Below are 14,104 nucleotides of genomic sequence, written 5' to 3'. Positions count from 1 at the left end.
GAAATATCAATGATGAATCATCATTATAACCATCGTCTCCGCGCGCGCAAGAGAGAGAGCGCGTATTATATGTACGAATGTATATAAGTGAATTCCGCCTCGTCTTAGATCATCGGCAACGTTTCTTTCTCACTCTCTCTGGTTTTTTTTTCTTCGTCCTTTTATTATTATTCTTTTTTTTTGTCGTTCTCATGCTTCGTCCGAGTGAGCAGTAGTGCAGGTCCTCGACGGCGTCGTCGACAATTTGTTCGATTTTTCCTGGGCTTCGAATTGTTTGGATCGTCGGCGAGGTGTCTCGTCGCAAACACCATAATATTGCTTTCTCGAGATTAAGTTTTCATGCTATTATATCTTCATTCCGAGGTTATTTATATAGAAGTAAAAATTATTCGTAAGTTTCAAGTACTCTTAATGCATAGTTGTACTGGAATATTAAAATGGGCTTAATTACTATTGAAACCAATACATTTCATGAGAAAAATTGAGTAAATAAACTGCAAATTTATTTGTTAAACGTGTGAATTTATGATTAAAAACTTGAACACTGCTGTGATGTAACTGCTCTATGTATGTTAAGTCAGGCCCGCGGTAATTCATAAGTTATCGCTAGATGGCGTACGTTCGAATCCTCGCAAACCCAAACGAGAAAAAGTAATGTTTCAGCATTAAGTCACAAGTGAAGTCTGTAGTGTTTCAGCATCGTCGATTGTTATATGTTGCTCAAATTTTCGACCAGAAAATTTTTACCGTCGATCGGAAAAATCAGGGGAAAAAATTCCCCCCGATATAGATTATAATACAATCGGTATAATACTTTCACCGCGTACACAAGTACACGCTGATCTTTTTCAGCGTATATAATATCTTGTCGATTGCCGGGGCGCGTGCCCGTCGTTATTTATTTACATATATCGGCGATCGCGCGAGCCTCTTAATCAGCATATATACGCGTACAAATGCGCGCGCGTTTTCATCGAGGCCCCATTCTCTTCGCTTTATACTTTTTACTCTTGAAACGGCAGCGTCGATATATACATTTTATAATATATATATAAATGCGCGCACTCGCCGCGGCAGAGATTTGTTTTACACGCATACACACTCAACTCTCGAGGAATTCTCTATAATGCGCCGATAGAAAAAAGACGGGTATATCTGTATATTTCCTGGCTGCGATTTCGCGGAAAAGTGAATGCGTCTGTCAGGAAGCTGCTGCTGCTGCTGCTGCTGCTGCTGCTGCGAGTTATAAAAGAGTCGTTTTAGCGGAAATATTTTCGCTTTATCTGTAATTGACTCGCCAGCCAGCCTGGTGCCAGCGTTAATTTATTTTTGATACATAAAAGTATTATTATTATTATTATTATGCATCGGAGCATTGTTACGTACGCGTGGATCTAATTAACCACGCGCCCGGGACAATATATAAATTAATATACATATACCATGGAACGCGCGAAACAATACCGGCGTGTTTTATCGGGCGCGAAATCTACGCGCGCTTAACTAAATATAGTTATATTATATACTCGGCCCGGGATCTCGACGCTTCTCTATTTTATTTTATGTATACGTAAAATATGTACGTAATAATGAAATATCGGGATAAAGCGATAATGGCACAGGAAGAGGGAAAAACAATGCGTATTCAGCCGCGTTGAGCGAGAGAGAGTTGACTATTATTACGTATAACCTCGCGGTTTTCTAAAATCAATTAGCCCGAAACGATTTTTCGCACGCCTCGAGAGCCCTTTCCTTTTTCGGTATTTGGTATACGGCTGTATATGTATACGTACCACTCGATGATGTAGCTGTGTGCGCGAAAAAAAAAGATAAAGACGAAGAAGAAGCTACCTCTTCTTCGCGCCTCGAATGAATAGCCCTACGAAGTAGCTGCAGGCCTCATTTGCATCGTATACGGAGCATATTAGCCACTACTCCGTGTGTTGTCCACTCTCTCTGTGTGCGTATGTACGTGCGTGTGTGTACACCTCGATCTCCTCTTTGGGAAAGAGAAGAGGAAGAAGAGGGCGAAGAAGGTAGATGAGAAAAAAACCGAAACACGGCATACCGCTGCTTCATTTCACACGATATATTTGTATTGTCTTTCTCTCTCTCTCTGTCTTTTGCGGAATTCACCGATCGGGTCAATGGGACCCGATAATACGTATAAGATCGGTATCCCCGTGTAGAAATTATTACTATTCGACTTCTAATTCAACCAATCGCGATAAGGGATTTTTTGTCGGTATGTAATACTCGATGTACAAATAAGAAAGCTATATATGATAAACTACATTAGTTTCCTTTCGAGCTCTCGATCGACTTTGATTTGATTCATTTTTCCTCTATAAATATAATACACAATGTGAATGCGCGTATAATTAATTAATGCTTGCTCGCGCGCGCGGCATCGATCCATAAAAATGTGGCATCGATCGAACGACAGAAATATATAAATAAATATACACAAACAATAATCGCCCGGAGCGATTGAGATAAAAAAAAACACGCGACCGAGCAGAGATTCCGTTTCCTTCCTTCCTCTTTCTCTTCTCTCAACGCGAGAGCTTGCGCGTACATATACACAACTCGAGGTCGCGCTATGCGTCGCACTGCTCTCTATTGCATTGGCCTCGATGCATCGAATTTAACGTATATAAAATATAAAAGACTCGTTAAGCTAGAGGAAGGATCGCGAGTAGTGCACCGACGATCCTTACATAATTTAGCCGACGGCCGAAGCGAATCGCCGACATTGATCTATATCGTGTGTACTACTGTACGTCGCCGTCGTCGTTGCGCATCCTCGACAATCGTGATGTATATGAATATTAATCAGGGAAAATTCCTCGATTCATTTATCGTAGGCGAAATCTAAATTTCATCGATTAACGAAGCTCGATGTCATTAGAGATGAGAAATAATAATTGAAATTTCGGTCGCAAGAATGCAATGTCTATACCGAGAAGCCGAGAGAGAACCTAATGTCTTGTTCTTGGCCGATCGCGCGAATCACATGATGTATGGAGTGTATACGTATGCAAGGTCACGCAGGGAGCTGCCTCGCGAACTGTCTCTCTGTCTATACTACACACGCGCGCGCGAGCTGCATTTCCCACAATTCCGCAAGCCACGCAGTCCTCTCCGCCGAGCAAAGTGGCAGAAAAAGTTCCGCCTTTGACGTCCATTATCCGACTTTATCCCTTTTCCTCTGCGTCTCCTCCTCCTCCTTTTGATGGTCGTCGAATTTTTCGTCGAGGGCAGCAGTGGTAGTAGTAGCGTAGAAGGCGCATACTTTGCTTCATTTTTTTTTGCTCGGCTCTTTATATAATATACACAATCATTTGAAATATAATAATATTGTATGCTCGTGTCTCTGGTGCAATTATTTATTTATGGCTCTTTAAGTAGATCGAGCTAATTTTATTCAGGTACTTGCGATTCGAATGTAAAAAAATGAAGTCATTCGTCAAATTTTTTCTTTAAATAAGCACATTTTTACATCTATATTATAAAAGTACAATTTTATTCATAAAGTTGAAAAAAAATTCTAAAGAGATTCTAAAAAAAATTTGAACAAACATAAAATCATAGCAAGCTTTTGAAATTAATTCTGGTCGAAAATTCGAATCGGATATTTTCCTCTAGTACCATCTGGTCAGCGGAATTACGTTGAGAAAATCCATGGTTTACCGGTGGATCGACCCTTGGCGTTCGTGGACAATTAGTTAAAAATCCGCGGGACATGGTACATCGATCGATCACTCAGAAAGATCTCCATCACAAGACTCACTGCGAATCGAATCAAAATTTCAAAAGTAAAATCACATATTCAAAGTAAAATAAATTTACTCACATCAATCTAATCACTTCGCTCCTTATGAAGTCCATCTCCTTGGCATCGATCGTGATGCTCCTCAAATACAATCTTATTCTTTGCAAGCAGACCCGATCCTTCAAAAACTTGTCGCAATGGAAGAACGGCAGGATTCGCTGAGCCGCCACTTTTCCGGGTGGAATATCCTCGTCTTGACCCTTCAGCAGGTTGTACATCCTGAGCGCCTGCGGATAATCGCAATTGTAGATCGTTCGATATATATTTTTGATCGTGTCGGGCAGCAGAACGTGCTCGACGCAAGCGACGAGCAGTACGCCGCGATTCACGCGATACAGCCGCAGGTCCTTGGGATCCTCGAAGCCGAAACTGAGTACCGTGCGCACGAGGTCGCTGGCCGAGGCTCCCGAGTTTTTCGCCGTCGCGTTCAGCATGGCCGTCGCGACCACTTTGTCTTGTAAATCGCTGGCGCGAATATTGTAGACGACCAAAAAATTCCACAAATTGAGAACGACGTCCGCGTGAGCTTTTTTGCTGAGGCACTCTTTGGTGAGCTGTAATTTCTCCATTTCTCGATGTATTTGGAAACTTTTGGATGTTCGATGGACGATCACGAATACTACTTACTTCGATCGCGGCTCTGTCGATACTGACGGTTACACGAACGTACTCTCGTCGTATTGCCGCGCTCGCACACGCGTGTATACAAAAGTACAATAACAAATACGAGAGCAAACTTTGAAAATATTTTCAACTGTATAGGGATATTCAAAATTCTCTTGATAAATTTTTTTTCGACTCGTGTCAGTTTTGTCTTTTTATTTATTGGATATAGCTTGCCAAAAAATTTAGATTTGTCTGTATAGCTTCCCCGTGAACAAAAAGCCTCGAAAATAAAAAACATTTTAGCCCATATCGTCCATTTACAAGTTGCTTCGAGAGTCGGACAATTATGAGATTGTATATCCCTCTTCCTCTATCTCCTTCTCGTACGAATTTTTCGTCGAGGGTAAAGCAGTATAGAAGATATTTTCATGTTTGGCACCTTATGCAGGATGAGTTTTTTAACTGAAATAAGGATTTTTCATTCAGCTACTTAATTTCAAATATAAATTCGTGAGATACTCTTAGGTCACGCGCATGTTATCAGCCATTTTTTTGCGCAACGATGATATGTATATATCGAAGAAAATCCAGAACACGTCCGTGATCGCGAGCGACTCTACAGACACTGTGTGTCTGGTGACACTCGCGATTGTCGCGAACTGACGATTTCTTGGCCAGATATATGTGATATGTCAACATCAGACACGCACATACGCACACAAATTTTCAAAATTTTTCAGTAAACAGAGATTTTCTTCGCTCATTATATACGCTCGCGGAGCAATTCATTTTTCAACGGCCGAGATACGGTCTTTGGCACAAGGGGATATAGTAGTAATAGTAGCGCGTTAATGCTACGTAAGTATATATACGCGTCTGAGGCCCCGCGCCTGGATAAATAGCCCGTGTCCGGCAAACAAATTGCCATAGATATATATGCGCGAGTATAGCTCGGAGCCACAAGCTGGAAGCTTGTTACTTCTCTCTCCCTCTCTCTCTCTTTCACTTGCTCAGAGAGAGATTCTGCCAGTCTCTCTCTTTCTCTCTCTCTTTTATACACACACATTCTGCCTTATCCGCGCCGCGAGCCGTGTCGTTCGTTAGTCTTACTCGAATTCTCGCGGGTGCGACGAGCTCTCGGGTGTATATATGGGAAAAAGGCTTCGGCTAAAGGATACTTTTACAAATACATATACGTATCGCGAGTCACGCTCGAGTCGTAGTTCAGTTTTTATTGTCGTTTAACGTTCCTTTAAATATATCACCACGCACTTGTATACTTATCGATAAGGTCTCTCGAACGAGTTATCATTAATTTTTCGGGCGAGTACGCGTACGAGAGGCACTTCCTGTACGTCCCATTGACTCGGAAATCGAAATCATCCCTCGAGTTTTCCACTTCGCGTGGATGATAAAACACCCACAAGAAAGGCATATATCTGTATACATCGAAGCGAGCTTCGGACTTACAGCTTTCTCACGTGTGCGCGAAAGTTCGCGAACACAAAGCGGGGGCACGAAAAAAAAAAAAAAAAAAGAGCAGCGGATGAAATAAAATGAAAATAAATAAACAAGAGGCGAGAGGAGAGGAGAAAAGTCTCGAGAGCGAACGCATGGCTTAAGGGTTGTATATGGGTTCTCGCGAGCAGTGTGTGTGTGTGTGTGTGTGTGCACTTGCGCGCACCTTCTACTCGCACAGGCACACGGATACTCATATATATACACTAGCACACAAGCGAGACGCAGAAAGAGAGAGAAGAACAATCTCCCTACTACTACCTCGCGCGCTTGCTCTTTCGCATCGCGAATGGAATGCTTTGAGATAGGCCGCGCGCTCGCTCGCGAGAGATGTTGCTGCCTCTCTCTCTCTCTCTCTTGCTTGGTTTCGTGAAGCAAAAAGATGAAAAAAAAAACAAAGTCGAAGTTTCTCTCTCTCTCACTCTCTGTCGTGCGTATATACGTATACAGGAATATACGGGAGTGCGCCAATGCGAGCTCCTCGCGTATAGGGAAAAAGAGAGAGAGAGAGAGAGAGATGGACGCTACTTGGATTAATTACCGCATTGTCGCCGAAGCGAAGAGAGAGAGAGAGCGGCTATAGTATAGAGTGCTGTATACACTGCAGGCTGAGGCGGATGGATTTTTTAGTTTTTTTTTTTTTTTAAGGACGAGGAATCGCGAATTACTCGGCAAAGACGCGTTACAGATATACATCTATAAAAGCTCGCTCTCCGCGCAGCGCATCTTTATCGATAAGAGAGAGAGAGTGAGTGAGCTTATATAAAGAGAGAAAAGATCGCTCAATAATACAACAACGACGCGCGAGCTACTCTATACTATGCACACAGCTCCGAGAGCTGTATATACAGCACTGCGAGCAGATCTTATCGATATATAGGATACACACAGAAACGCGCGCCGGGCTTATAAAAGCCGAGCGAGCGCATGAGATCGATGCGACGATCTTCTCTTAGCTATATGTCTCTATATACTATTCTCTGTAAGTGCTGCGTGTGTGGACAGTATCTCGCGCTGGAGATCCGATGCCTCGTGCGGGGACGCGCGCGTGTAATATATTCTTCCTGCGCCGAGCGATTATGCGCGTCCGATAATCGAAGCTCGGCGGATCGATCGTCGCTCGCTGATCGCTACTATCCTCGGCTTGTGTGTATATATCTACAGAGGCACCCCGCGCCGCGTATAGATATTTAATATAATTATCTCGATGTGAAATTGCTTCAGAGAGAGAGGGCTTGTAAAACGCTCGAAAACTGCGTGTGAATGCACGCGATAATTGCAAGTTCGATATATAATTGTGCGTTTAACATCGAGAAAATCGATATCTCAATCGTCGATGCTGCTTCGGTATCGAGCTTTTATATCCAACTTTCAAATCATATAAATACTATATTTAAAACCAAAAAAAATTACCATCTGTTTCGCGCACCGCAAGTATACAATCGTGTTTCACGTACTTAAACTACCGTTGCCGTTACTAATACATACGTCGTCGATGCGGGCGAAGCCGAAGTTGAAACATCGCCGCGGTCGTCATGCGAGTCGTCGCTCGAAACGGACCGTGCACGATTCAACGGTTGTATCAGACAGAGAGTTGGCCCTCGTATATAATACGCATGGAATGGCTGACCCGTCACGGTATTCGTTGCGCGGCGTGCATCGCTCTCGTTGCGCTATTTGCAGCTGCGTACGTACTTACGCACACACACACACACACACACACAGCAGCAGCAGCACAACAGTTCGGAGTCGTCGAGAGAGTATACATCGGAGAGGCGAATGCGCTAATATAACGTACGGAGAGACGAACACGATATGTATAGGCATGGACAGGAGAAAGAGAGAGAGAGAGAGGCAGCACTATACACTATAGAGCCAAAACGCGAGGGAGGTGGTTTCGTTCCATACGGACGGCGAACGATGCGGGGGCGTTGCTGGGAGCGCTCGGGGATTCCTCGCTGCCTGCCTATATATACCTATATATGCTCTGTATATAATACCGGGGGGAGAGTCCCCCGCTCCTCGCGCGTATATATATATATAATAAACGTTGGCTGTAGTAGTATATATGGCAGAAACGGGCGCCGGGCACCACACCACACCCCCTTCGCAGCCATCCCGTACGCGCAGCTTTCGAGTCCGCAGCTTTCGATCGTATATACATAGCATTTCGTTATAACGTGCGACAGTATATTGAGCTTTGGTGTTGAAATAATATGGAGTCTGTGCATGATATCTGTTTTCAAGCGCCGAGTTGTTTCTATTTTTTTTTTTTTTTTATTTATTCGCGTTAGAAAAGTAAATCAAGAGTTCGTCAATTTTTGTCTTTAAGATATTATGTGACCATCAACCACCAAGCCTCTATCGACTATATAATAATGTGAAAAAATAGGCGCAACGAGGCGCAATAATAGAAAAGCAATTACCTGCAAGTGCGATTATATTATACAGTAAGGGCGTGCAGTGCGCAAGCTCGTGCCGCTGCTGCTGCGTTCTATAAACTTCTTCTCCGTCCGAGGCGTATGCCGCGAGAGATTCTCTCCGTATAGCCTCGCGCTTATATATCTATATACACGAAAACGAGAGAGAGAAAGAGCAAATTAAGTCACGAGAAGGAATCTCAACTATCTTAACCCGGACGTTGTATTATATACGTGTGTGTGTGTGCGATACGTACGCAGACGCCAGGCTTAAACTTTTATTCTTCATTTTTTTTTTGTTTTTTGACGTGAAACTTCTATATATACGAGCGTTGCGTATGGGAGATAAAGCCAAAATTTTATTAAAGAATTGTTAATTTACATCGTTACACGAATTTGAACTTCGCGCTCACATCTGCTGCTGATCGCTTTGTGTCGGTCACTGATGAGCGACAAAAGTGAAAGCTGAAAAAACGACACATTCTCTCTCTAGCTCTCTAGTCTCGACTAGCTAACGCCATTCTGTACATATAGCTCGTTGAGCCAAAGTAAACGCATCTGAAAAATAAGGTTTCTCGGTTGATTCAATTTTCTCGTCTCTGTGCGTCTCTGTAGCTTCTTTTTCGTTTGCAGGGGTGAAAAGATATTCACTTTCTGTAATTATCATCTAAGCCAAGGTGTCATCCAATCGCTACTTTTTGGCCAGTCTACTTTTTGATACTCGCCGCAGCTACCCGTCTACCCGCCACGCGCGCGCAGTGTGAATAAAAGAAACTAAAAATCTTGAATTGTACGCGTCTGTGTGTTCGTGAGTGAATTTGAACTGTGAGTGTGTAAAACCATGTGCGCGTCCAACAACGAAATCGAAGTCATTGACATTGACGAAAACCATGTGTCGCAGGTTGTGAAAAATTTCATTCGCTCGCTAAAAAATGTCGATTGGCATGAAAGATATGATCGATATAAGGTTTCCTGTCGACTGCATGGTTTCATGAGCAAATGGAAAGGCAACTTTTCAGACTTACCGGTCATCTTTCAAATCGAAAAAATTGAATATATTCTAGCAGAGGTCATGGACTATAATCCCTCAACAGACGGGAAACGTTTATCAGACAACGAATGGAAAGTACAATTTATCAAGGTAATCGCCGAGAGCGGCTACAAAGACAAGCCGCGGCTCGATAAAGACGGCAAGCCAATTTTGCGTCGCACAACACCAGTGCATCGTTTATTAAAATATCGGCACTTAGATCCTTATGGAGTATCTTATGAGCTTTTAAAAATTTACAACAGATACGACCTGAATTACGTGGACGAAACTGGATTAACGCATTTCCACGTGGCCTGCAGGTACGGATGTTACGATGTCGTCGAGAAATTTCTCGATCTCGGACAGGATCCCAACTGTGTCTGGACGGAAACGGGCGATTCGCCGCTACACCTGGCTCTGGAATGGAACAAGAATGTGGCTCTCTTACTGCTGAGCAGAGGCGCTGATCCGAAATCGATCAACAAGAACGGTCAGACGACTCTGCACGCTATTTTACAGAAACATGTTTACTCTGATAGGGATGATGACTCTATGAGAATATTTTTGGAGACCTGCGAAGCGAATCATCACCTCGTGCCGATCGACGTTCGAGACAATTTCGGTAATACGCCATTGCACTTGGCTCTTGGCAAAGGAATGATTAGCAGACCCAAGACGGTCGAATCGCTGCTGAGAAGAGGCGCCGATCCGAATTCGGCCAATGCGGAGGGATCGACTTCACTGCACCTACTTTCCAAGAGAAACCTGAATAACAAGGAAGACTTTGCTAGGCCATATTTCACGATCAACGACGAGTTGAATCAGACGCTGCAGGTCGACGCCAAGGACAATTTGGGTCGGACACCACTCCAATGGGCCGTGGCGAACTTCTATCCGGAGATGGTCGAGAGTCTGTTGGATCACGGGGCCGACTTATCCAGCTTCGTTTTTCCCACCGAGGATTATTTTGGCAAGGTTAACTCCATTTATAATAGATTCTTCCACGTATCCAACCTTTTAGTCATCGTAGAATGTCTCGAGAAAAGAGGATACCAATTGGAACGAAGCGAAGCTCTGCTCATAATGAAACATTTTGCCCGTTGGAGATATTTCGAGAAGTCGGCGGATTTTGAAAAATGTTGGCGCGACGACGAGGAGCTCATACGATACGAGGAAAGGTTCAAGTTGATAGGTCCGAGTCTGTCGCTCGGCGACCTGATTCAGTTGCGACCCGAGGAGGTTCAAGAACAAATCAGATGCACCGGTTACTTTCAGTTCCTGCCCGGGTGGGTCGACTATACTGTCCCTGGAGCATGTGTAGTGCACCTGTGCGAGATAACGTGGAGAAGATTTTTCAGACGTCAGGCAATCTATCCTTTCTGGGAATTGATTCACTATCGGCTGCCACTTGAAATGTGTGAAATGATCATCGATGGGTTGATGAATCAAGATCTATATAATATTTGCTTGGCGGCTACCGTCGAAAACAACAAAAAGGACAGTAAAGAAAATGTAGTGACTATAGAACAATGTAATACAAAAAGACCTGTCAGGGTTAAAAAATACCCCAAGAAGTTATGTAAATGTCCATGACATTCAAATAAATAAAGTGAAAAAAATTAACAATATTGACCTTCTTAGTTTATTGTTTTTATGTTTAATCGAATACATAACGTTTTCTCCTCAGCTCAGGGGGCAAAGTTTAACGATATTCTTGCTTCGTGGCATTAGGCACTTGATAAATGTTGTTTATATGCTTTTATTAACTGCAAGCAAGGTGAAAAAAAAGCTTGTCGTGACAAACGAATAGCAGTTTGAAATATTTTATTTGTTATATACTTAAGTAAAGGATATTCAAGTGATAGATTTTTCAAAAGTACACAGCTTATTCGTGTGATTGCAGAAGTCTTCATTATTTCCAAAAGTTTTCGAAAAAATCTTGCGCTCCTCATTTTCTGCAATTGTGTATTGTCCTAATATGCCTTTTGAGATTACTTTTTAATCCATATAATTTGTGACAAATTTCACACTCGAATGCTTTGCTGCGATCGTGCTTGTGATTCATGTGAGAATTTAGGTTACCTTTTTCTCCAAATGATTTGAGACAAAACTCACATTTAAAGGATTTATTCCGATCATGTACTGTATTCGTGTGAAATTTAAGATGACCCTTTTGTCCAAATGATTTGTGGCAAATCTCACATTCAAAGGGCTTATTACGATCATGTACTGCAATGATATGATTTTTGAGGTTACTGCTATATCCAAATGATTTATGACAAATGTCACATTTGAAGGGCTTATTACGATCATGTACTACACTTATGTGTCTATTAAGGGTACCATTATCTCCAAATGACTTTTGACAAATTTCACATTCAAAGGGTTTGCTACGATCATGTACTGCTGTTGTGTGTCTATCGAGGGTACTTTTTAGTCCAAATGATTTTTGACAAATCTCACATTTGAAGGGTTTGATCCGGTTATGTACTGTATTTACGTGTCTATTGAGTTTACCCTTTTGTCCGAATAATTTGTGACAAATTTCACACTTGAAGGGTTTGATACGATCATGCACTACTTTTATGTGATTAGTGAGATTACCCTTGGATAGAAATGATTTATTACAAATCTCAAATTCATGTGGTCTAATGCTCTTATGAGTCTTATTGATGTGTCTTTTTAAACTCATTTTTTCTTTATAAGTTTTTTTCACTTCACAATCATTAGATGATTGGGTTTGAGAGGTTTTTCTGAATATTTTCACATCTTTGCATTTCTCGGAATCTTTAGTTTTTACAGTGTTTGTTGACAAAGGCTTAATTTCAAGTTTAACGTCTTTGCACTCAAAATCAATCAATATTTTTTCTTCCATATCGTTGGTCTGATTTACCTTTTCTATTTTTACGATTGGTGGATAACTTCGATTCTCAGTTTTACAGACGGTAGCTAATATAGACGGCACTTCGTCTTTAACATCTTTGCACTCAAAATCGACGGATATATTTTCGTCCAACTTTCTCTGCGACGCCATAAACTCATTCGTGTTATTTGCCTAAAATTAAAATTTGGCTATAGTTTTTCGATGTATGGAAAATTAGAGATAAATCAAATCATTGAACTTACCGCCAATTCATGAAACGGCAATGTTTTAAATGGTTTGACTTCGCAAAAATCCACAGAATCAAACTCATCATCGTTCGGCTCTTTCTTTACCCTAAAAAAAATGAAGTAATTGCTCAAAAAAATATCATCGCCTGATAAAGAAAATGTAATACCTGATTATGCCCTCTCTGCTTTCCATTTCTCTGGCTTTATTATACGTATATTCACTTTGAATTTGCAAGACGTATACTAAGAAAAAATATTTGAGTTTATATGCCTCGAGTAGCAGATAATAACACTGTATACCTCGAATTCGGAAATTCGTAAACACTCGCTTACTGCACAGCGCACGATCTCAGTTCCTTACTCACAAGCGATCGAACTTACTCACTAGTTTGTATTTATTTTACTTTAGTTTTAGCGAGGTGAATCAGCGAGGTGATTTCGTGTTCGCGATACTGCTCCTTGGACGATACATTCAGCGTTGGTTTGAGGCAAACTCTACGCTTGCACTCTATGGCGAAAAGTACTGGTGGCGCCGAACGTCAGAGTTCCGAAACTTACGTCTGGCGATCCCCGTTCATAATGCGCGAAAGTAATTTTAACATTTCTTGATATAATTGCGTTGTAAAATGGGCCCTTTTATGTTACACATGCTTATTAAATTTTTACCTCTAAATTAAATTTTTAAATACAAATGTAACTGTCTATTTATTTTTTCTCATATGAAAAGAAGTGAATGGTCGATAATTGGGTCTTTGAATTTGAAATAATATAAAGTTTTAATCGGTTTCTGGATTGACGTAGATGGCGCGAGCGATTCGATTAGGCACCGTTCAAAAGGTGCTAATAATAGTGATTAGCGATGTATACATTACTTTATAGATGGACCTCGAACCTTATCGCGCATATCGGATACTATAGGCATATCATCTCTCACGATCTTCTTTCACGGACAAGTGCGAGACGCGACGCTTCCGATTGCTTTGGCAGATCGCTCATATTATATGCGTGCTCAAAAATTGCGTGTATATACGTACATTAATACACGATATACATATAACGTGACGCAAAGGCAAAATAAAACAATCGAATCGATCTAATCACAGATGATGATAATCTATAACATCGAATTTATAAAGCACAATATAATGTAATATTGCGAGAAAGCCAGAATATGTGCGTGGCCGCACACGAGCAATTTACTATACTTTATTATATTATAAATTTATCGCTTGGTGAATTTTTTTTCTGTTGTACGAATTTACTCGACGATATAACGGCATAATCGACGCGTTCGAGGATTAAAAGCTCGACCCACGACGACGATTGTTTCGCATTCATAAAGGTCGACAAGAGAGCGAGAGAGTCAAGAGAGAAAACAATTCATTTTGTCAATTTTCTCGCGCGAGAGACGAGAGGTTGATGACAACGACAACGATGATGATTTTGCGTACTCTCGGACAAAGAAAAGTTGGGGTTGAGAAAGAGAGAGATAAAGAAAGAGAGAGAAAATTGCGGAATCTCCTTTGTGCCTATGGTATATACGTCTTGACAACGTCGTCGTCGTCGTCTACAACCCCTCGAGGT

The 14,104-nt window shown here is 41.7% G+C and overlaps 3 protein-coding genes across 10 annotated transcripts in view; 1 reads left to right on the top strand and 2 right to left on the bottom strand.

Annotated features, from left to right (window-relative positions):
• LOC106659649 (myb-like protein Q) overlaps positions 1-14,104 on the top strand; it is a 61,416-nt gene that overhangs the window by 41,500 nt on the left and 5,812 nt on the right. The gene's annotated exons all lie outside the window — the stretch shown is intronic.
• On the bottom strand, positions 3,547-4,570 carry LOC106659652. The gene is made up of 2 exons (XM_014382328.2): positions 3,857-4,570; positions 3,547-3,792 (listed from the first exon to the last, which is right to left on the bottom strand). The coding sequence occupies exons 1-2, from the start codon at positions 4,402-4,404 to the stop codon at positions 3,762-3,764; spliced, it is 579 nt and encodes a 192-aa protein (XP_014237814.1). The 5' UTR covers positions 4,405-4,570; the 3' UTR covers positions 3,547-3,761.
• LOC106659650 (zinc finger protein 91) lies at positions 11,111-12,961 on the bottom strand. Of its 2 annotated transcripts, XM_014382326.2 has the most exons (4): positions 12,688-12,961; positions 12,536-12,626; positions 11,717-12,464; positions 11,111-11,638 (listed from the first exon to the last, which is right to left on the bottom strand). In XM_014382326.2, the coding sequence occupies exons 1-4, from the start codon at positions 12,711-12,713 to the stop codon at positions 11,358-11,360; spliced, it is 1,146 nt and encodes a 381-aa protein (XP_014237812.1). In that variant the 5' UTR covers positions 12,714-12,961; the 3' UTR covers positions 11,111-11,357. The 2 variants fall into 2 exon arrangements, with proteins under 2 accessions (XP_014237812.1, XP_014237811.1); XM_014382325.2 differs by having other exon boundaries at positions 11,111-12,464.

This window comes from Trichogramma pretiosum, unplaced genomic scaffold, assembly GCF_000599845.2.
Source record: "Trichogramma pretiosum strain Unisexual culture from Peru unplaced genomic scaffold, Tpre_2.0 scaffold74, whole genome shotgun sequence".
Classification (NCBI taxonomy): domain Eukaryota; kingdom Metazoa; phylum Arthropoda; class Insecta; order Hymenoptera; family Trichogrammatidae; genus Trichogramma; species Trichogramma pretiosum.
This window is presented reverse-complemented; position numbering and strand designations above follow the sequence as displayed.

Coding starts and splice junctions, on each gene's coding strand:
- LOC106659652 (XM_014382328.2), bottom strand. CDS start 4,404: ATGGAGAAATTACAGCTCACCAAAGAGTGCCTCAGCAAAAAAGCTCAC. Junction 3,793..3,856: donor AGCGAAGTGATTAGATTGAT/GTGAGTAAATTT, acceptor TTCGATTCGCAG/TGAGTCTTGTGATGGAGATC.
- LOC106659650 (XM_014382325.2), bottom strand. CDS start 12,713: ATGGAAAGCAGAGAGGGCATAATCAG. Junction 12,627..12,687: donor AGCAGAGAGGGCATAATCAG/GTATTACATTTT, acceptor CATTTTTTTTAG/GGTAAAGAAAGAGCCGAACG. Junction 12,465..12,535: donor TGCCGTTTCATGAATTGGCG/GTAAGTTCAATG, acceptor TTTTAATTTTAG/GCAAATAACACGAATGAGTT.